At 45.5% G+C, this 24383-nt stretch overlaps 1 protein-coding gene across 1 annotated transcript in view; it reads right to left on the bottom strand.

The window, feature by feature from the left end:
- Positions 1–24383, bottom strand: part of PIGL (phosphatidylinositol glycan anchor biosynthesis class L) — a 224174-nt gene that overhangs the window by 39336 nt on the left and 160455 nt on the right. The window contains exon 4 of the mRNA XM_088453651.1: positions 16213–16280. Within this exon, the coding sequence (XP_088309777.1) occupies positions 16213–16280 (68 nt within the window). The remainder of the gene's footprint in view (positions 1–16212; positions 16281–24383) is intronic.

Here is a 24383-nt window from a genome sequence, read left to right as displayed (position 1 = left end):
AATGGCGCCTCCACATGTGCAGAACTGATTCTGAGTCACACGCAAAAGCAGCATCTGCTGGAGGCCGCAAGCCTGCGAGGTTATGCAAATGATCTACAAACTGTTTCCCTTGAGTACATCCGTGTGGTCGATTGTGTAAGGACTGAGACGCCCACTTTTAGTGCCCATGCACACTGTAATTCTGAGTGGTGTGTCCTTATATACCACCACTGGTCATTACTTTAGAAATATGATAGCGGCTCCATATTTCTGAAGATACTGAAAGAATAATGGCATGGGCAGGTGGTAAGTAAATGAAATGGGTGCAGTGTAGGGCCCGTGCACTCGGGGCTGGATTATAAGCGGGCAGCCATCCTGGGGCCCCTACACATAGAGGGCATCCACGAACTGTACTCGGCTCCTGGCCACATCTACCAGTAGTATCAGTAATGATTAACCATATATATATATATATATATATATATATATTTTACGGAGCCGGCTGCATTGGTCCACAATTAAGCCCCGCCCCTTCTTGCATTTGACCCCGCCCCCTCTAAAGACCCACAAATCGCACCAGTCACTGACCTGCTGCTGCCTCTGACACCGGGATATGTGAGTAATGTATATGTGTATCGGTCTCTCTCTCTTTCTCTACAGCCATGGCCAAAAGTATTGGTCTTCACAAAGTTTGCTGCTTCAGTGTTTTTATGATGGCAATTTTCATATACTCCAGAATGTCATGAAGAGTGATCAGATGAATTGCAATTAATTGCAAAGTCCCTCTTTGCCATGACAATGAACTTAGGGTCTCATTCAGACCCGCTCGCAAGCGGGTTGTTACCCCAATGCGCATGCGCACGACGGAGGGAGCTCCGTCGTGCGCATGCGCGAGACACGGACAGCGACAGCCAAGCTGTTGCTTCGGGTCTCGCACCAAAGGGGGCGTGCTGTAGATGGTGACTGACAGCACGCCCTTTGGTGGGCGTGCCGGGGGCGTGGCTGCCAGATGGAGGCGTTCCCATGGGAACGCCTACCGTCTGGGTCCGGCCCCACTGACATCAGTAGTGATGTCAGTGGGAGTGATTTTGGCTCTGGTAGAGCCAAAATCACTCCAGGGCTTGCGGCCACGAGACCCTACCGCAGGGTCTCGTCGCAAGCCCGATGGTCGCGATGGTCTTGACCATCGCGACCATCATCATGGACGCTCGAATAAGCTATTGGTGGTAACCCACAGCTATGCGAGCGTCCAAAAGGCCGCTCCACATTTAAATAGGACGGCCCTGATTCAGAGCGAGCGCTCTGGTCAGAGCGTCCGGCTCTGAATCGGGGCCCTAGGCCCTAATTCAGACCCGCTCGCTAGATATGGCCGCTCGCTCCCAGCGTATGGAAATTTAGCTAAGTGACGTCAAGGCAGGCGATCGCACGGCAAGGCATAAGCACGCCCACTATGTCTTGGCGAGCGATCACTGTGTGTTTATAGACGCCCACCAGCCTGTCTTTAGCAGCCCACTAGCGTACCTCATCTCCAGGAAGTACAGTCAGGTGCATAAATATTGGGACATTGACAGAATTTTCATGTTTGGCCTCTATTCACCACCACAATGGCTTTGAAATGAAACAAACAAGATGTACTTTAACTGCAGACTTTCAGATTTAATTTGAGGGTAATTACATCCAAATCAGGTGAACGGTGTAGGAATTACAACGGTTTCTATATGTGCCTCCCACTTTTTAAGGGGCCAAAAGTAATGGGACTATCAACTCAAAAGCTATTTCATGGACAGGTGTGGGCTATTCCCTCGTTATTTCATTATCAATTAAGCAGGTAAAAGGCCTGGAGTTGATTCTAGGTGTGACATTTGCATTTGGAATCAGTTGCTGTCGACTATATACATTTGCAAATATATGTATAAGCGGTGGGCTGACGTCAAGGCTCCTCTATACCAGCGTCCCTAACATTAAGGGGTTCACGTCCGAGAAGCAAGGCACCCCAAAAAATTCCAGCCAAGGACCATCACCAGGGCATCACATGAAAAGGGGAAAAAAGGTGATAGTGAAGTGTTAAAGGATAGGTGTGTAAAGATAAATCAATAAGTGTTGATGAGATGTAAAAGAATTAAAATGACATAAATAATACACAAACGAATAGAAAAGTGAAAAAATATTCTATGTGAATTAAGTCGTGATGCCATGAGCAAGGTCCAGCCAGGACAACCCCGGGAGCCCCACTCCCAAATGCTCACCCCAAAATAATTATTGCTACCTAATAGTAGCACCCTCTCTGGGTCATATAATAACAAATTAATGTACTGCATGATAACAGAACATGTATGAGCTGAGAGCTAACTCACCTTGGAGGTACCCCAAGAAACCTCCACAATATGAGATCCAAAGAGCTGTCACTATCAGTGAAACAAGCCATCATTAGGCTGAAAAATCAAAACAAACCCATCAGAGAGATAGCAAAAACATTAGGTGTGGCCAAATCAACTGTTTGGAACATTGTTAAAAAAAAAAAGAATTCACCGGAGAGCTCAGCAACACCAAAAGACCCGGAAGACCACGGAAAACAACTGTGGTGGATGACAGAAGAATTATTTCCCTGGTGAAGAAAAACCCCTTCACAACAGTTGGCCAAATCAAGAACACTCTCCAGGAGGTAGGTATATATGTGTCAAAGTCAACAATCAAGAGAAGACATCACAAGAGTGAATATAGAGGGTTCACCACAAGATGTAAACCATTGGTGAGTCACAAAAACAGGAATATCAAATTAGAGTTTGCCAAACAACATCTAAAAAAGCCATTACAGCTCTGGAACAACATCCTATGGACAGATGAGACAAAGATCAACTTGTATCAGAGTCATGGGAAGAGAAGAGTATGGAGAAAGAAAGGAACTGCTCATGATCCAAAACATACCACCTCATCAGTGAAGCATGGTGGTGGTAGTATCATGGCGTGGACATGTATGGCTGCCAATGGAGCAGGTTCCCTTGTATTTATTGATGATGTGACTGCTGACAAAAGCAGCAGAATGAATTCTGAAGTGTTTTGGGCAATATTATATGCTCATATTCAGTCAAATGCTTCAGAACTCATTGGACGGCGCTTCACAGTGCAGATGGACAATGATACGAAGCATACTGCAAAAGCAACCAAAGAGTTTTTAAGGCTAAAAAAGTGGAATGTTATGCAATGGCCAAGTCAATCACCTGACCTGAATCCGATTGAGCATGCATTTCACTTGATGAAGACAAAACTGAAGGGAAAATGCCCCAAGAACAAGCAGGAACTGAAGACATTTGCAGTAGAGGCCAAGCAGAGCGTTACCAGGGATGAAACCCAGCGTCTGGTGATGTCTATGCGTTCCAGACTTCAGGCTGTAATTGCCTGCAAAGGATTTGCAACAAAGTATTAAAAAGTGAAAGTTAGATTTAGGATTGTTTAGTTTGTCCCATTACTTTTGGCCCCTTAAAAAGTGGGAGGCACATATAGAAACCGTTGTAATTCCTACACCGTTCACCTGATTTGGATGTAATTACCCTCAAATTAAATCTGAAAGTCTGCAGGTAAAGCACATCTTGTTTGTTTAATTTCAAAGCCATTGTAGTGGTGAATAGAGGCCAAAATATGAAAATTCTGTCAATGTCCCAATATTTATGCACCTGACTGTTCCATCAAATCTGACTGCAGCGCTTGCGGTTGACTGTACCCTACCGCAAGCATTTCAGTGTATTATTCAACCAGATGACGTGCACTATGATGCTGCCTGTTAATTATGCACGCCCCAGAAATGGCGTGAAAACACTCTGGCACCCCTGCGTCCGCAACACCAATCCCCTCGTCACTACTAGCCTGCCCCTGTAACCACCCACAAACGGCTTCTCCTGTCACTCATTCCACTGGGCTGTCTTTGCAGGGCGAGCAAGCACATTCTGCTCGCTCGTACTAGTTTGCGCACTGCGAACTACACGCATGCGCACATTAGCGAACATCGTCTGCAACGAGCGCCCACTTGCTAGCGAGCAGGTCTGAATCAGGCCCTTAATCCCAAAAACAACATTTCCACTGCATTTCAGCCCAGTCACAAAAGGACCAGCTGACATCATGTCAGTGATTCTCTCATTAACCACAGGTGAGAGTGTTGACGAAGACAAGGCTGGAGATCACTCTGTCATGCTGATTGAACTAGAATAACAGACTGGAAGCTTTAAAAGGAGGGTGGAGCTTGAAATCATTGTTCTGCCTCTGTTAACCATGGTTACCTGCAAGGAAACACGTGCAGTCATCATTGCTTTGCACAAAAAGGGCTTCACAGGCAAGGATATTGCTGCTAGTAAGTTTGTACCTAAATCAACCATTTATCGGATTATCAAGAACTTCAAGAAGAGAGGTTCAATAGTCGTGAAGAAGGCTTCAGGTGCCCAAGAACGTCCAGCAAGCGCCAGGACCGTCTCCTAAAGTTGATTCAGCTGCGGGATCAGGGCACTACCAGTGCAGAGCTTGCTCAGGAATGGCAGCAGGCAGATGTGAGTGCATCTTCACGCACAGTGAGGCGAAGACTTTTGGAGGATGGCCTGGTGTCAAGAAGGGCAGCAAACAGGCCACTTCTCTCCAGGAAAAACATCAGGGACAGACTGATATTCGGCAAAAGGTACAGGGATTGGACTGCTGAAGACTGGGGTAAAGTTATTTTCTTTGATGAATCCCCTTTCAGATTTTTTTGGGGCATCTGGAAAAATGCTTGTCCGGAGAAGGAAAGGTGAGCGCTACCATCAGACCTGTATCATGCCAACAGTAAAGCATCCTGAGACCATTCATGTGTGGGGTTGCTTCTCAGCTAAGGGAGTGGGCTCACTCACAATTTTGCCTAAGAACACAGCCATGAATAAAGAATGGTACCAAAACATCCTCCAAGAGAAACTTCTCCCAACCATCCAAGAACAGTTTGGTGATGAACAATTCCTTTTCCAGCATGATGGAGCACCTTGCCATAAGGCAAAAGTGATAGCTAAGTGGCTCGGGGAACAAAACATCAAAATTTTGGGTCCATGGCCAGGAAACTCCCCAGATCTTGTGGCCAATCCTCAAGAGACAGGTGGACAAACAGAAACCCACAAATTCTAACAAACTCCAAGCATTGATTAGGCAAGAATGGGCGGCCATCAGTCAGTTTGTGGCCCAGAAGTTGATTGACAGCATGCCAGGGCGAATTGTAGAGATCTTGAAAAAGAAGGGTCAACACTGCAAATATTGACTCTTTGCATAAACTTAATGTAATTGTCAATAAAAGCCTCTGACACTTATGAAATGCTTGTAATTGTACTTCAGTATACCATAGTAACATCTGACAAAAAGGTCTTAAAACACTGAAGCAGCAAACTTTGTGAAAACCAATACTTGTGTCATTCTCTAAACTTTTGGCCAAGGCTGTATATCCACAAATTATCCGCATAATGTCCAGAAATTGACTGTAGTAGAAAATTAGTCCTTAAAATTCCTCTGTAGGTAGGGTGTTCATATAAATCCAAGAACAAACTGATGTAACTTTTATCTTTGGTTCACGTGGTCAGTTGGATGGGTGTTCTTAAGAAGTCTCAGCCCTCTTCACCTTTCCTGCTCACCTCAAATGTAATATAATGCACAATATTAGGAACTTATAAGGACACTATTGATGCAGTTTAGGTAAGTGAAAATGTACTTACACGGATAGTGTGATATTCCTCCTGCTGGTCCTCTCAGTCCCGTTGCTTCAGGTGGTGGTGTGTTGGCTTTACAGACTATATCACAATGTATAGTGGTATATTACCATATAAACCGAATGTACACCAGTGTTTAGTGCAACACATTTATTGGTACAATAGATTAGTCAATAGCTCACTGAGTCCCAAATTACTGGTTAAAAAAGTGGTCCATAAAAAGTCTCTATTCAGAGTATATAGAGCTATCTCTTACTGTTAATAAAGTCCAGCACATAAATGCTCCATGGTGCAAGTAGGTAAGGACCGTGTACCAACGCATTTCCTTGATAAAGTCCGGTTTTTGGATGAAACACATTAGAAACGCCCCTTACCTCGCGGTTGCAATTGCGATCCGTGCTGAATCAGGCCCTTAGAGTAATGGATAGGATGAGGGAAATCTAAAGAAAATTACCTGGAGTCCAAAGTTCCCCCTTAAGTCACCAAATTAACAAGTCTATTTAATCAATAATTACGGTTTATTTTTTAGCGTTTACCAATGAGTATTTTCTATTGTTTTTCTCAAAGGACTTTTTGGCAAGCAGTAGTCAAAATCAGGGGAAGAAAACACTTTTGCAAGTTTCTGTTTGTTGTAACTACAGCGTTATCGCTGTATATGTACTTAAGAGAGTATCTAATATGTCTAGGAATCTTCTTAATAAAATTATAATTTTTTTTTAGAATTAAACCTAGTTTGATTGATGTTCCCTTGTGCCAGTAGTAAAGTATTCAGAATAAACAGCATGTAATAGAGCTGCTTTTCTTATCTACCTCTTGTGATGTCCCAGAATTTCCTCTTTTAAATGAGAATGCCGCATTTATGATATAGCATTCACTTTGAGCTCTACATATCAGGGTACCAGGAGCTGCAGGAAGTGATTCTCCTCGCCCTGTCTGGAACCTCCAGCTGCTGCTGGCAGAGAGTTAACAAGCTCTGCGACATTTTAAGTCAGCAGGTGGCCAGCAAGTGTTAAAGGCAGCTCATATGGTATCAAAACATGTTTCTATGTTTCAATAATATTCGGATATGCAAGAAAATGCAAAAGTTTTGCCTCACAGTACATGTTTGTTGTGGTTAAAAAGGGCCAGAAACATTATGTGAATAGGAGACTGAAAACAGCAGCCAGTTCTGGTGCATGTAATATGTAGCTGGGTAAATCACAGCCCTGGGCGCTCACTGAAAGCCTGGTATCCAAGGCCATAGAAAGCAGCTGTCACAGTATCAGTGATACCCATCTGTTGATGGGTTAGTGAATGGCCTCTTGCTTAACTGTCTCCTTGGAGACCAGCAGAGCTGCATTCACAAATGTGGGTGAGAGTTCAGAAACACAAGCATTTATACACACAAAAGAAAGCCCCGTAGCACAGCATGAAAGAAACATTAGCGGGACTCTGAGCAAGGCCATTACCTGAAATCTGGAAAAACATTTCCATTTGAAAACACCAGTCAAAGTACGTCACTCGCAATCCAAGATCTGCATTAGATTTGAGAACATATCAAGTATACTGAACACTAACAATAATGACTGGTGCCTCCTGGGGGTCGTGTTGTGCTGTCACCACCTTGGGCTACTTCTTGTATTACTCATCAGCACCATATTTCTAAAAATGGTGATTACAATAAAATTTCCCTGAGCAGACAGTGCTGACAAATGTATGTACATGTGTGCAGCTGTCAGCAAATGTATATTTCATACACACAAACAGGCTTGCAAATATATTCAATTCCTCCCCACAAAAGTCAACTGAATTGTTTGTATTACAGATTACACTAAAGCTGGGTACACACTATAAGATCTATCGTCCAATATATTGTTCAGACGCGGATAGGAACGATATATTGTGCACAGGGCCGTCGCAATACAGTCTGCAGGGTAAGCATTGCAGGGGGGCGCCAAACTGGAGAGGCGACCCCCTCACTGCTTGCTTTCGCTGCGCTGGTGCGCCTGTGACAGGCAGGCCGAGGCAGACAGTGCAGCAGTGTCATTGGCGGGCCTGGCAGGGCAAAACTAAGGGATAGGCTGGACGGCCGCGGACATAAATTATATTTAAATTCAGGGAGATCGGCAATCCGGACCGCCGATTAGCCAGATCGCCGATCCGCCTAAATTTAAATGTGATTTATGTCCGCGGCCACCCAGTTAGGAACAATTGTCATTGCCTGGCAGTGCCCGCTCCTGAGCGGGAGGAGCTAGTTCATACCCCTGCCTTGTTAAGTTGTTTCAAGCAGCGCCACTGCTAGCAATAGATTGTAGACCAGCAGTTTACACATGCAACATACACGATGACGTCACGCCGCGCACACAGCCATGCTCTCTCTGTGTGGTGTGCTGTGCCTAAGAAGAGAAGCAAAGAAGGAGCTGCCTCAGCTGTGCACAGCAATGCCAGGAGGACCCGCTGAACAATGAGTGAGTGAGATCTGACAGCTACCTGTCCCTGACGGTGGTGAGGAGGGTGCAAATTTATAGCCCTGATTGTACACATCGTATAGTGTGTACAGTATGCCAATCCATCGTTCATCGCATCGCCCCATATGCTGTGCTGCATGTCAGATGGGACGATACGATGTACAATCTGGTGTCACATTGTGTAGTGTATACGCACAACCACATTCAGACCTGTTCGCAAGTGCTGAGCGCTCGCAACCGGGTCGATGGTTAGGCCCTGCGGCCGCACTGCGCGTGCGCAAGCCCCGGAGCGAGAGAGAAACTCTCTCGCTCTGGAGCTCACTACAAATGGCCGGCTGTTGATGTTGATCGGCAGCTCGGCCCTTTTTGTAGGCAGGGCAGGGGGGTGGTTTCAGCAGTGATGTCAGTGGGGAGCTTCCTGCTCGATCAGAGCAGGAAGCTCCCTGGGGCTTGCGGCTGCCGAGACTCAACCTTAGGGTCTCGTCGCAAGCCCCGATGGTCGCGATGGTCTTGACCATCGCGACCATCACCCTGGTCGGTCGCTAAGCTGTGGGTGGTAACCAACAGCTTAGCTAGCGACCAGGAGGCCGCACTTAAAAATAGAAGCGGCCAACGAGCACTCGCTTCTTACGAGCGCCTCTGAATGAGGGCCATAGTGTACAGGAGAAAGGATTAATTAATACCCCGACATGATATATATATATATATACCCACACACCCCAGGTATTTTTTTTTTATTATTATTATTATTCAAAATGTTTTTATTAAAAGAAAATGGTATACAAAGTACAATAGCATATTTAGACAGATTTGGAAGGATCCCATTACATAGAACATCTTGCAAAGGGTATCATAGAAAACATGCTGATAATGAAAATAGTACAAAGTTGATCATGCACTAGACATGTTATATAATGCAAATTGCATAGCATCAATAAAGGAAACAAAGATAAAAAAAGGTATACCAAAATGAAGCAAAAGTTGTATGTGTGTGTGTCGGGGGGGGGGGGGGAGTTGTTAGGGAAGACCAAGGGTTATAAAAGAAGGCTAAGACAGTAAGGGAATGGTGAATAAGGTGCATCTGTGTTTCAAAGGTATGTGGTGCGCAGCAAAGTTTCTTTGAATGGTAACCAGAGTAGCCAGGTGACGAAAAAGAGGAATGCATGACTAGAGAAAATATATAAATAAAAAAAATAGGAGGCGCACAATGGTGACGTACTTTAACACCCAATTCTTTACTGAAAACAATTAGAAACCGCTCACATATGAAATTGAGATATATGGCAATATAACAAAGCGCAAAAATAGGACCTCCGGTCATCCCACATCAGCCGGCACCCCTGGTGTCCTCTCCAATCCACCAGCGCTTCCTGGACTGATGACGTCACAGCATCTCTGACATAAGCCAAGCCCAAACATGTTTCATCCAGAAGGACTTCCTCAGTGGGTGTGTCTACGCACAGCCAGTACTTATACAGCCCTTTAAAATGCTTTGCTAATCATCCAATCAGTCTAGGTCACATTACTCACCATCATACATATGTAATTGCAGACACAAGAGGGGCAACATTTAATATTCTAATGATACTTAATTCAGTCCAAAATCCAGGTGCCATTCATAAGAACGAAAAATATTAAAGTCTGCGCTATCAAATGAAAAAATAAAATATAAAGTATCCCTTGAGTTGTTATAAAAGAGTGGATCGCTTCATACGTCTGTAAGCACACTCTACAGCCCTATTCTATTTGGGCCATTATCAATCTGATCTAGAGGTAACAACACAGGTTACAAATGTAAAATATAATAACAAGATATAGCAACAAAGTAGCAATAATAGTCACACAATGTATCAATAGCACACTGGGCCTGATTCAGACCCGGTCGCAAGCGCTGTGCGCTCGCAACCGAGTCGATGGTGGGCCAGTGTGCATGCGCACGACGGAGCCGGCTCCTTCGTGCGCATGCGCGAGCCCCGGATAGCGACGGGCAAGCCGTCGCTCCGGGTCTCGTACCAAAGGGGGCGTGCTCTCGATGTTGCGTGACAGCACGCCCCCTTTGGTGGGCGGGCCGGGGGGGGGGTGGCTGCCCAGACAGAGGCGTTCCCATGTTAACTTCTCCGTTTGGGGGCGGCCCCACTGACATCACAAGTGATGTCAGTGGGATAGATTTCGGCTCTGTTAGAGCCGAAATCTCTCTGGGGCTTGCGGCCACGAGACCCTACCACAAAGGTCTCGTCGCAAGCCCGATGGTCGCGATGGTCTTGACCATCGCGACCATCTTCCTGGCCGCTCGCTATAGCTGTGGGTCACCCACAGCTATGCGAGCGGCCGGGAGGCCGTTCTAAAAAAAAAAACCGGCCCTGATTCAGAGCGAGCGCTCTGTCAGAGCGCCCGGCTCTGAATCAGGGCCACTGTTCATATGCTACTATAATATTCTCTTTGAAGCATTTATGATAAAATCCAAATCTCCAAATGGTCACTGTATATAGTAGGTCCTCTGGCACATTTGCTCTATTAAAAGAGTCCTCTAAATATCAAAAACTGTGATGAAGATTAAGCAGTTAATGAACAAATTGTGTCAGCCACCACATTTAGTGATGCAAGTACACCAGTGTTGTTACCTCCAGATCAAATTGATAATGGGCGCAGCGATCAGCCCACTGAATATAGATAGTCCCAACATGGATGTACAAGTAGGCAGTGCACAGAGGACCTCATTCAGACCCGGTCGCAAGCGCTGAGCGCTTGAAACCGGGTTGATGTTTAGGCCCTGCGCACGCGCATCGGCCGCACTGCGCGTGCGCAAGCCCCGGAGCGACAGAGAAATTCTCTCGCTCCGGAGCTCACTACAAAAGGGGCAGCTGTCGATGTTGATCGACAGCTCGACCCATTTTGTAGGCGTGGCGGGTGGTTTCACAAACGGAGGCGTTCCTTAAAGAACGCCTGCCGTTTTGTGGGCGGCCGCACTGACATCAGCAGTAATGTCAATGGGGAGCTTCCTGCTCGATCAGAGCAGGAAGCTCCCTGGGGCTTGCGGTTGCTGAGACCCTTAGGGTCTCGTCGCAAGCCCCGATTGTCACAATGGTCTTGACCATCGCGACCATCAACCTGGTCGGTCCCTAAAGCTGTGGGTGGTAACCAGGAGGCCGCACTTGAAAAGTCAAGCGGCCGCCCTCATTCAGAGCGAGGTGCTCGCTTCTTGCGACCGTCTCTGAATGAGGGCCAGTGTCCCAATTGGCGCTCCGACATTACACAGTGGATATATGTTAGCAGCAATTCCGATGGACAGCTAACAACGGTCAGCAGGAGAATAGTAACGCTGTCCGTGATCCAACAAAGACAGAAACTGTTAAGCAGTCAGTGTAGAAGCCTTAACGTGTTTCTCCCCTCTATCAGGGTTTTTTTTTCAAAAGGAATGTATCCTATAAGTGCATACATTGTGTGACTATTATTGCTATTTTGTTGTTATATCTTGTTATTCTATTTTACATTTGTAACAACTTTAATTAATATGGCTGCTGTCAGTATTTTTTATATATGTACTGTTTGAATAAATTCAATCTTTTATAACAGCTCAAGGGATACTACCACTACTGGGGGCACTGCATAAGGGGCACCACTACTGGGAGCACTGCATAAGGGGCACCACTACTGGGGGCACTGCATAAGGGGCACCACTACTGGGAGCACTGCATAAGGGGCACCACTACTGTGGGCACTGCATAAGGGGCACCACTACAATGGGCACTGCATAATGGGCACTACTACTGTGGGCATTATGTGTATTAGGGGCACTACTACTGTGGGTATTGTGTATAAGGGGCACAAATGTGGGCATTGTGTAAAAGGGGGGCACTGCTGTGTGTCATACATGAATAAGGGACACTACTATGTGGTGTAATGTGAATCAGGGGTGAATCAAGATTGTGCTACTGTGTGGTGTAATTGTAATTGGGGATACTATTCTGTGACCACGCCCCTTTCTTTTGAGACCACGCCTCCTTTTTCTGCCTATGATGTGTTCTGTCCTTGTTTTAAAAAAAAAGTTTCACCACTTCTCTAGGACCACTTTAAGCAATGCTCACAATGCATAAAACCTGCCCCACATCTTCTCCTCTATAACATAGTGCTGCAGAGTTCCAGTCAGGTGGCTACAGAATATACAGAGGGTGTAGTAACAGCTCATGTCTGCACACAGGCTGCTCTGTAATACAGATGCCAGAACCTCCTAACATCAGGTGTCTATGTTACATATATGTCCTTACACAAAGAGAGGAAATACACACTCTCAGATTGCTAGATATAGAGAGAAGGGGGCCTGGGTTAAAGAGTCCCCGTGATGTTGCTTAATCTGGCTCTGCTTGTAGGAGAGCCCTTTAACAGTGTTTTAGTATTTTAATTAATAAACAAAGTTATGGTGCATACACACAGTCAAATCAGACAACGATAACGATATCGTTGTCTGATCAACCTGCATGTTCCGGATGATCGATATCGATCATCCAGCACACCACCCCCCCCTAAAAGATAGTAACCTGGTCGTTATCAACCATCCGTACTCGCGCATCGTCAGTCATTTGGGGGTTGAAAGGGGCCAAAAAATGGACGATATTAACGATAACGTTATCGTTTATATCGTCCTACAAAATCTGACCGTGTGTATGCACCATTATAAAGGGCTTCTTTAACTCTTTATTTGTCTCATTAATCCAGACTGAATCTTCTTTAGCTCAATTATAATTTAAGTAAAACCTTAAAAGGACGACAAGACTTATGCCCTTGTGAAGCCACTGGAGGGCGGAAATACCATTTTAATTGGTTGTTTGCATACTGACCCTCAAGATCAATTAAATTATTTATTTATTCCAACAGGACTACTTCAGGACTGAGGAAGAAAGATTATTTTGTGGAACTATAATGTTCCAACAGGCCCTAGTTTCCAGGGCTGAATTAAGGTTTCTGAGGGCCCCTGGGTAACAAACTTGTTGGGGCCTCTAATTAATATAAGGAGCAGGGACATGCGAACAGAGCCTCCCCTGTCATGCTCCAAAGTTTTGATATAAAAAAATGTGTTTTTATACAAGTGTGCCTCCCCAGCCATTGACCTCACCGCACATCACTGATAAGGAGAGGGGTGGGCCTCCAGTGCAGTGTGGGCCGGGGTCAAGGTAGAGGGGGCGGCTGGCATCCTGCTTCCAGCGGGGGCAGCTCTGACCGAGTGGGCGGGCCGTGGTGGAAGGTGCGGCCGGCATCTTTCTTCTGGTAGTGGCTCCGTGCAGAGAGCTGCACTGACATGGCCAATGAGTCGCTCTGCACTGATATCAGTGCAGCTAGACTTTCGGCAGGGAAATTTAGCAGGTTAGACTACTGAGAGATATAGCATGGGGAGAACATTTAATATACGCATATAATACAAGGAAGTAATAGTAAAACGTTTCTGGATATACCTGCCTAATTTTATCAGTCCTGCTTGAGCGGCTCCTGACCACTCTGGCTCTTGGATTCAGCTCAGCCATGTGCGCCCTTGTGTGTGTGTGTGCTGATGGAATATATAAGCAGCACTGCAGCAGCAGCTCTGTGGGACTGACTAAAGGTGGGTACACACCTGAAAGATATATCTGCAGATCGAGTGATCTGCAGATAAATCTGTAGAAGATGGTGGTTCATACACACTGAATGGCCATAATCTATCCGGCAGCCGCGGGTCCCGCTGGTAGGGAGGCGGGGCCACCCCTCACCCCGCGGCTGCCACTGTGTGTGTATGGGCGGTCTACACACTTGCCGATGGACAGATATGTCTGCAGCACAGCCAATGCAATATGTCTGTGAACGATGCGGACGATGGCCAGCAGATATATTGGCCGATAAATTGATCGGCCAATATATCGGCCAGGGTGTACCCAGCATTAAGTCAGTACCGTGACAGCCTCTGAGACCCATGCACAGTCTCGCAAGATGTCATCGTCTCGAAAAGACAGCAGGAGAGTGAGCTCAGCAATGGTCGCTGTATAAGAAACAGCTGAACTGCCAAGGAGAACCGGAGCGCAGGCAGCAATACGCTGTTCTGCCCTCTTGTGTGGGGGTCCCCTATTTGTGGTGTCCTGATGCTACCGCCCTTACCATCCTGCCCATAATAAAGTCCTTCTGGTTTCCAGCTCTGTCACAGATATGTTAGCACTTGTAGTTCACGCTGCTATTCCGCCCAGTGCCGGTTTTTGCTTTTGCCAGTACATCTACTTCATTTTTTAGTTATTTAATGCAGCAGAAATCATCATCAGGTTCACACTGATAGCTTCTATATCTTTTCTTAGAGTATATATTGATATACAGAGGTGTCCTTGCTCATCTAGTCTCAATACACTATGCAGTGTAATATGCTGGCGTAAGTGAGCCACCAGGTCCTGTGCAACTCTGCTAGCGTTGGGCGTCATTTTGAAAACGTGTCTAAGTCGCATAGCGATGCAACTGGGACGCACCAGGAGACTGTGCTGATTAATTTGATATGACACTTGTATATCTGTGTGCACCTGAGTCTGTAAACGGAACTTGGTGTGGAAAAAACTTGCGGCCACTGCATCGCAGCACTTCACATGCTGATTCATAGACTCAGTCGCACCCAGATATAGAAGTGTCACATATCAAATTAATCAAAATCAGCACAGACTCCTGGTGCGTCCTAGTAGCATCGCATTGCGGGAATGTGCATCTGTCATCGTTCAGGGCCTATCCATTATATATATCGTTCAGTCGTTCAATTTATCTGCTAATGGATAGGCCCCTTTAGACGCATTTTGGGGAAAAAAAGACACCCGGCGCTAGTAGATTCTCATGGGACCAGGCGCGACTGCAGCAAAGACAAGTGAGGACACATCTGTACAACTGCACATTTACTGGCACTTATTGCTACTATTGTACTATCACTGATAACCTCCCTTCCAGTGTTAGCACTCTGGATATAAACTTTGGACTTACCTTTGTCCTTGGACTTCTAAGTGACTGAGGGGGAGATGTACCAAGCCTTGGAGAGAGATAAAGTGGAGAAGATTCCCAAAGCAACCAATCCTCTTCTTACTGTCATTTATCTAGCACAGTATTTGAAGTGACAGTAAAAAGCTGGTTGGTTACTTTGGTCAACTACTCCACTTTATCTCTAGCCTCAATACGCCAGTAGCGCGATATGCCTGGCGAGAGTGAGCCGCCATGTCCTGTGCAACTCTGCTAGCATTGGACGTCTTGTTATGACGCAAATACGTCTAAGTCGCAATGTGATGCGACTAAGATGCACCAGGAGACTGTGCTGATTAATTTGATATGTGACACTTGTATATCTGTGAGTGCCTGAGCTGTAAACGGAACTTGGGGCCTGATTCAGTCAGAGGTGCACGCTATGTGCATGTGCTCGCTCTGAATCAGGGCATGTTATTTTTTTTTTTTTTAGTTTCAGCCTCCAGGCCACTCTCAAGCCTGTGGGTGACCACCCACAGCTAGTGCGAGCGGCCTGGCGATGGTCGCGATTATCGCAACCATCTGGCTTTCGGCGAGACCCTGCGGATGGGTCTCGGCTCCCACAAGCCGAGTGGGTTTCCTTCTCTAATAGAGCAGGAAGTCCACTACTGACATCACGAGTGATGTCAGTAGGGCCGCCCACAAACGGCAGGCGTTCCTAAGGGAACGCCTGCGTTTGTGCAGCCACCCCCCCTCCCCTACAAAACAGGGCGAGCTGTCAATCAACATCGACAGCTCGCTGGGGCTCGCGCATGCGTACACTTCCAGGTGCCGCATGCACAGGGACCAAATATCGACCGTTTGCGAGCACTATGTGCTCGCGAGCGGGTCTGAATCAAGCCCTTGGTGTGGATAAAAGCTGCATCGTAGCACTGAGTGACTCAGTCACACATTCAGAGATCTAAGGGCAACAAAATTAAATTATATCTTGCCCCCAAACTTTAAAACGTTGTGGCGGCCCTGCTTACAGATTTGTATAGGGAGATTTGATGAATCACACAACTTTATTGAGCTTTATGAGGATGATGAAACACTCGTAGTTATAGCGTCTTACATGGAAATATAAAGCAAGTTACCTTATGGTGTTGAACAAGGAAATGTGGTTAGAATGTCCGCTCACACCTCTTTCATCAAACGTGATGACCTGCAGAAGAGATCATACAGGTTAATAACTCTGTTAAGATAAAACAGCTCTTGAGTAAATAGAGGTCATGACTGAATCCTGTGCATAGACAATACATTTTGTACTCCTACAACCATGGCATATTTATGTGGCGCCATCCCCGTAAACAGCATGTATGCAAATAAGGCAGTACAATTACAGGTCCCACTTTACATAATAAAGGGATGTTGCCCATCTGTAGAAATTGCCCTCTATAACCTCACAAGTGGCATACACAAATAGGCAGCCGTGTTGAATGATAATTGTGCACAGTGTGTGGTGTTCAACCAGATTGGGCAAATGGTGATTATTTTTTAACTTCTCACAAAAGATTTCAGTAATTACCAAAAAATTATTGAAAACAAAAACTGTACTATTAAAGATTATAAGCGAGTGGTTAGACAATGATAACTGGCAACATCTCAACTATTTCCTTACAATTACTTGTATTGTGCAAAGCAATAACAATCTCTTGTGCCTGCCAAATCCAATCATGTGAACACATGTTCTGTTACCTCTAGAACTAGCCACTCCCTCACATCCTTGTGACTGCTGATATAACCTTCTTAAATATGTTAAATCAGGAGTCTCAAAGATTTCCACAAAAATTCAAATATAACTAAATGCTTAATATCGGGCATCTGGTAAACGCACAATATTTTCTGATAGGCGCATAAAGGCTTGATATGTACTCTCAGTGGCCACTTTATTAGGTACACCTTTCTAGTACTGTGCAGGACTCCACTTTGTCCCCAGATTGAATTATTTGTGGAATGGATTCAATAAGGTGCTGGAAACATTCTGTTGACATGACAGCATCACACAGTTGCTGCATATTTGCTTTGCCACATCCCTAAGGTGCTCTACTGAAACCGACACGTCTCCGTTTTCTGTAACACTGTCTGTCGCCGCCCCAAAATGCCAGCAGCATGTCAATCATTTAGGGAACTGCGAGCGACATCATAGCCCTGGATCTGCATATACGCAGATCTGTAAACATGGTAGATGTACGTAAACATTGGTTTACGCAAATCTCTGATTTAGGCCCTAAGATGTGTATTATACAGAAGTAAGACAAACAGAGAGCCCAATAGGTGCCAGACTCTGTCACATTTAATACTAGCGTTTGGATGTCTGTTATTGCTCAGCGGAACTAATTTTACAAAGACAGTAGTGGCATCTAATAGTGTGATGTATATTTTATATTGTAGACATTGATCACAAAATGTCTTTGTTAACAATATTTGCAGTTTTTCCTTAACACAAAAAGTAGGCAAGTATGCTTTAAACTTGGCCTTCCATTGAACTAACATCAGTACAATATGTTTAGGTTACGCTCAGTAAAATATGTTCAGGTTATGCCAACCTTAAAATTTAAACTACTTAAATTCCGCCACTAGAGGGTGCATGAACTGCACTACCAGGGTATCACTGTCCATGCTTGGCCTACATTAAGGAACAAAACATTCAATATATTTTAGAAAGCACTGTGTAAGCAGTACATACAGGCATTAGAACAATAAAATTTTCACCATATACACTACAAGACTATTCATTAGCATTTAACACTATACTCAGTCTGCTCAACAAAACTTACAATCACAATACAACAAAAGAAGAAAAAAATAATGCGAGTTCAAGATCTAGATTTCCATATTTGACACTGGATATACTGTATGTAGACTTGTCAAAAATACCAGCCATCCTATTTCTCTTATCTAATAATAATAACTTTGGTATTGTCCTTTCTTAGAAGCTTAATTTTAGTCATAATTTATTTATACAGTGTACACATATTATGCAGCACTTTACAGAGAATATTTCAGTCACTACAGTTCCTGCCCCGATGGAGCTTACAATCTATATCAGTGCTTTACAAACTTTCTCAGTGCGAGGCCCCATTAGGGTCTCCATAATTTTTTCAAGGCACCCCTAAGCCAAAATAATTACCGAACAGCCCCGGTTTTTAAGTAGTTGGGTCAAAATACGTAATAAGTATTTAAGAAAGAAAGAAAGATAAAAACTGTGCTATTCTTACCTATTGCCTCCTCTGTCTCTCTCCCATCGCCCCCTCCATCTCTCTCCCATCGCCCCCTCCATCTCTCTCCCATCGCCCCCTCCATCTCTCTCCCGTCGCCCCCTCCATGCCTCTCTCATTGCCCCTAACTATGTCCCCCCACTTGCTTACCTTTAGCTGTGATCGCCAGTGCCATTATGTAGCATCGCTCCCTAGATGAGACACTTCCTTTCCGATCTCCTACAACCCCATTCAGGAACAGGCAGCCTCAGGATTCACTGTGACAGCTCTCCCCCAGCTCTTCACCGCCAACCACTTTCCCACCACTGCAAATAAAAAATGTACACAACAATACCCCACACTTGCTGGCTTCTTCAGGCCACTCGCCACCGTGGCACCCCAGGGAGCTGTGACGCCCAGTTTGGGAACCACAGATCTATAATCAATGTCACACACACACACACATACACACTAGGGTTCATTTTTAATGCCAGGAGACTACTAACCTGTCAGTATGTTTTTGGAGTATAGGAGGAAACCAGAGCACCCGAAGGAAACTCACGCACATGTGGAGAGAACGTATAAACTCTACACCTAACTGAACTCATTACCTCAGTGCTGGGAATGGGTAATGCTAACCGTTACTCAAACCGTGCTCCCCTAGTATAGAATGTTGTTTATGATTATGCTTGCTTTAAGGGGCCACATTGCAATGCAGCATGTTTGTATTTCAATTGATGAAGACAAATTGATAATTTAATTAGTAAAGTCTGTAATAAAGACACACTATAGACACTAATGATATTTTGACAATGTAAAACCACCCGCTCTGTTGTTGTAAAATAATTAAGTACTGCAAGCTGAGACAGGTCAGACTCTGGACATCGAGTGTAAAGCTCAGTATAAGCCAGTGCTACTAAGTAAGGCTGTCTAGTGTTTCCACACCTCAGCCCTGTACAAATGCTCTGGTATCATTGTGATTACAATTAAAAAGTTATTTCACATTTACCAATGGATAAAGAAAATGGTATGCGGTCAATATTCCGCCCGCGGAGATTCCGGCACACTGTCATATTGGGACAGAATTTTAAAAACTGTATTTAATACATTACAATAATGCCAAAATGTAATACTACTTTGTAATATTCACCTTTAAATTATTGGGAAAAATGCAACACAGTACATTAGTTTATTTTTATTACCTTTAAATCCATGCAAATGAGTATAGGTATGGAACATATTGGTTCCAACGACCCCATAGTTACACAGTTCTGGTTGGAAGTGGCAGCAATACAATAGTCTTTTGGGTGCTCCCCGCTCTCTGACCAGGAACACTGCATAAGAAATGTGGTTTCATCACTTTTTCTCAACATACGCAAATAAAGGGGGCGACCAGGCTTCCTTTGTGTATTCCATTTGCAATTATGAAAATGTTATATTTCAAAATGTGCAATCATGCAATAAAGTGGATATATTGCAATGTGTGTATAATTCATGGGTCACAGGTTACTAAAATGATGTCTTTCAAATAATTTACTCTGAACCCTGGTCCCATAGAATGAGAGCTGGTCCTAACTAGTTTGATGCCCTAGACAAGATTTTGTATGGTGCCCCCTAGCACCGTCGCTAGTTCTGCCTCTGACCCAACACCCCTCTCCCAGCACAGCACCCATCACAGCAGCAGCCAGAAACATCCATCACCACTCATCCAATTTTTTTGCCCTGAGCTAGCAAGAGCTTTGGCACCCCCACCCTCCTGTGTGTCTCCCTGCAGCCAGGCCCAGCCTGCTGAACTCCTCAAAGACCCATGGGAGGAGGAGCTGCTGTGGCTGGGCATGTCCAGCAGCCCTGCTCCAGTCAGAGGAGGATCTAGACTTTTCTTTTAGGGGGAGCGGTTTAAGAATGAATCCTGACCCCGCCCCTCTCTACTCCATTATCCTCCCACTACCAGTCTTGTCTCCTCCCATTTTCATACAGTGACCTCACATCATAGCTTTTTGTACATTCATTATATATTTTATGCCCGTCACTCCATCACCCCTATATATATTCTGCACATCACCCCTATATATTTTATGCCCATCGCCCCCTCCCATCAGCCGTATTTATATTACGCCCATCACTGGCTCACCCATTATATATTTTTGCCCATCATCTATTTTTGGTCGGCATAGGTTTAGGTCATGCTTGATAAAACTCAAGCATGGTTTTCTAAAAGGGCTGCTATGTACAGAAAGGTTACTCTAGATACCTGTAGCAGTGTATAAAATACTGACCTGGGACCTAATCATGTGGGAAATATATCCCAGTGTCACTTATTTGTGTGCGTCATGCACTATAATTGGCTTTTTTGGAAGCCTGCATCTGATGATTTCTTACCTCAGACAGGAGATACACATCCCCCAGTGCTAAGCATCCACGCGTTTGCTGACTGTTTATCCTGCTGCAATGCCTCATAGGATTTGTAGTTTATCTTTTACTGCACAGAGTCAGATCAGTAAAAGATAAACTACAAATCCCATGTCTCTCCTCCTCCTCTGGCCGGCCGGGTGCCTCAGGCTGACAGCTGGCTGAGCTGAGTGCATGTCTGTATGTGGCTGCCACGGTCAGGTCCCAACTGGCGCCGGCAGCTCGTCCCGTGCCTGGCCTCTACTCTGCCCACCCCAGAGAGCTGCACTGGTCCTCCCTGCTGAATCAGTTGGCTGGGGTTGTGTGTTATGGGAGGGGCGATCGCCTTCATCCCCCTCCCCTGGATCTGGCACTGGCTCCAGTGGCCATTTTTGTTACTGCCCGCTGCCCCCATTGTCTCTGCTCCCCGCTCCCCGTTTCCCCTGCTGTCGGTTGTATGAGCTAAGCTGAGAGCTTTGATCGCGGACGCAGGGGGGGGGGAGGCGATGGTGTAGCTAAGAGACGACCCAGGGAGGGAGGCGATGGTGTGGCTGAGAGACAACACCGGGGGGGTGGGCAATGGTGTGGCTGAGAGACGATGCAGGGGGGAGGCGAAGGTGTGTTGAGATACGACACAGGGGGGAGGCAATCATGTGGCTGAGAGACGACGCAGAGGGGGGAGGTGATGGTGTGGCTGAGAGTTGACGTGGGGGAGATGATGGTGTGGCTGAGAGACGATGCATGGGGGGAGGCAATGGTGTGGCTGAGAGACAACACGGGGGGAGGCAATGGTGTCCTGAGAGACAATGCAGATGGGAGGCAATGGTGTGCTGATGCAGGGGGAGGCAAAGATGTGCTGAGAGACGATGCAGGGAGGGAGGCAATGGTGTGCTGAGAGACGACGAAGGGAGGGAGGCAATGGTGTGGCTGAGAGACGACACAAGGGGGGAGGCACTGGTGTGGCTGAGAGACGAAGCAGGGGGGGAGTAATGGTGTGCTGAGAGACAACGCAGGGGGAGGAGATGATGTGACTGAGAGACAATGCAGGGGGGAGGCAATGGTGTGCTGAGAGATGACGCAGGGGGGAGGCAATGGTGTGGCTGAGAGACGAACCAGGGGAGTAGGCAATGGTGTACTCAGATACAACGTGGGGGAGGCAATGGTGTGGCTGAGAGACGACATAGGGGGGGAGGCGATGGTGTGGCTGAGAGACAACACAGGGGGAAATTGTGTGGCTGAGAGACGCAGGGGGAACGAGCCTGGTTGAACCGCTGTTGTATGATGATGACCTAATTAATATTCCTACACAAACAGGCATCTTCCGGACGATGTGACCTACATAAATAGTGAATACCGACTGAAGACGCCGTCTTCCCAGGGAGGATACATTTCTTCAGGGGTTCCAAGTTGTGAGAAACTACCATATAGGTAAGGTGCCTATAAAATGGAAAGGAATGTTCCCAGAGTGACGAGAAATGGGTGGCGTGTCATGTTGGCATGCCCCATTTTCGGTGGCCATGCCCCTTCGGTATGTGATCATGCCCACTTTTTGCTGCACACCTTCGGCACACAAATATATATTTTTCTATGTGTGTGTGTGTGTGGGGGGGGGTGAGAGGGTTCGGGGGGGGGGGGGGTGTAGGGTGCCGTTCTTCAACTTTCCCTGGGCTCCAAAGACCCTAGTTACGCTACTGGTGTTTTGGACTAATATTAACACCATTATTTTAATAAATAAATAAATATATATTTATTTATTTAATGTGTACATATATACCATTATTACCAAACTTTTGTGACCAAACAATCATGATGTAATAAATAAAATAATATTAAAAACAATGAAACAGTGTACAGTAAGTGTGCAGTTACTATAGAAACATTATTCACATGGACTGAATGTAGAAGATTATGAATACTTAGAAGCCATTACTACCTAATAGCTATGCTTTTCCTCTTGCCTTCCACCATCAGCCTAATTACCTCATGACAAAAGAATAATGGGCACTGCCAGGGCATTTTGACACCACACTCTGGTTGAGTAGAAATGCATTGTATACAGCCTGAAGAATTATAGAATGGAAAAGTTTCCCGTTTTGAAAAATAGATTTATTTGTGCTCAGTAACGGTGCTGCATGAGTACTGACCTTATAACGTACAGAAAACCAGAAGGATATGGCTCATTTAATGGCACAAGGGCATCCTTATCCAATCATAGGTTAATATATTGGCAGATAGGCAGCAGGAATACCTGCAGCACCACCTTCAGGACTTAACTGAAAATGTCTGGGACATTCCAGCGGCAACACTCACTGTGGCCTGAAAAGACCCAGAGATAAATATTGTTAGAGGCACGCTGGTGGTCCCTGATAGTGCAGGAGGTGCATCACCTTGCAACCTCCAACATTAGTATGCTACTTTGTATGTGCACCGAGCGTCCTTCATAGAGAAAGGACATGCCCATGAGGGTATCCACAGAGAGACAGTCCTCATATACAGAAGAGACCCTGCATATTCCACTCTGTCACCACCGCTGTATGTAAGTGGGCGCACACTCCACTGCCATCACTGCTTGTGTGTGTACAGGTGTGGGCTTCCCTTTACCCGCATACAACCTGCATTCATGTCGAGATCTGTTGCATCTATTACATGCCTGCACTGTGCACCTATTGTACATACATACCAGCATTAACCATATGTATCATGCAACCTGTTCTGTCTGGTTAATAAACCAAAACCTGGTTAAGTGATTTATCGTGTGGACTGACCCCATCACACATCTCTGGCACTTATATCAACACCTATAGGATCTGCTAATAAATATGACACAGCCAACAATTTAGTCGCCAGTGGCATTGCTGTGTGGATGATGATCACTGAATCTAAATTACTCTGCACAATGCACAGAGTGTTCATTTCGACATGAGGTGAGACCCGACATCAAAGTATCACCTCTGCATCTGACATCCCAAAGAGGCAACACGGGATCTAGTGACACGTTACCTGGGCTGGTGATGTTGTTTAAATTGTTGGCTAAAGAGATGCCTACATTATTAGTAGTAACAGCCATAGCTCACCAATAATATACTATAGGGCCTATTTATAAAATAAAATCCTATATGCCCCTGATATACAGTATGGCAATAAGGAATATTTTTTAGAAGATATATACTATTGTGAGTCGCTGGGACACAAGCTCTGCTAAGACCCAGTGATCAGTAAGAAGATGTCGTACGCTATCAATGAAGATGGCAAATGCTACTGCACTCAAGCTCCGAATATATTATATTTTCGGACCTTGATGAATTCTGTCCCCATACTAGTGCATGGGGACAGCGGGCCATTCCGCAAAAAGGAAGGTAAGCAGGATATATCTGTGATACTAGTCTATGGGGACAGCGAGCCATTCCGCAAAAAGGAAGGTAAGCAGGATATATCTGTGATACTAGTCTATGGGGACAGCGAGCCATTCCGCAAAAAGGAAGGTAAGCAGGATATATCTGTGATACTAGTCTATGGGGACAGCGAGCCATTCCGCAAAAAGGAAGGTAAGCAGGATATATCTGTGATACTAGTCTATGGGGACAGCGAGCCATTCCGCAAAAAGGAAGGTAAGCAGGATATATCTGTGATACTAGTCTATGGGGACAGCGAGCCATTCCGCAAAAAGGAAGGTAAGCAGG

Source organism: Taudactylus pleione, unplaced genomic scaffold (genome assembly GCF_031769625.1).
Source record: "Taudactylus pleione unplaced genomic scaffold, aTauple2 ptg000585l, whole genome shotgun sequence".
NCBI classification, from domain to species: domain Eukaryota; kingdom Metazoa; phylum Chordata; class Amphibia; order Anura; family Myobatrachidae; genus Taudactylus; species Taudactylus pleione.
This window is presented reverse-complemented; position numbering and strand designations above follow the sequence as displayed.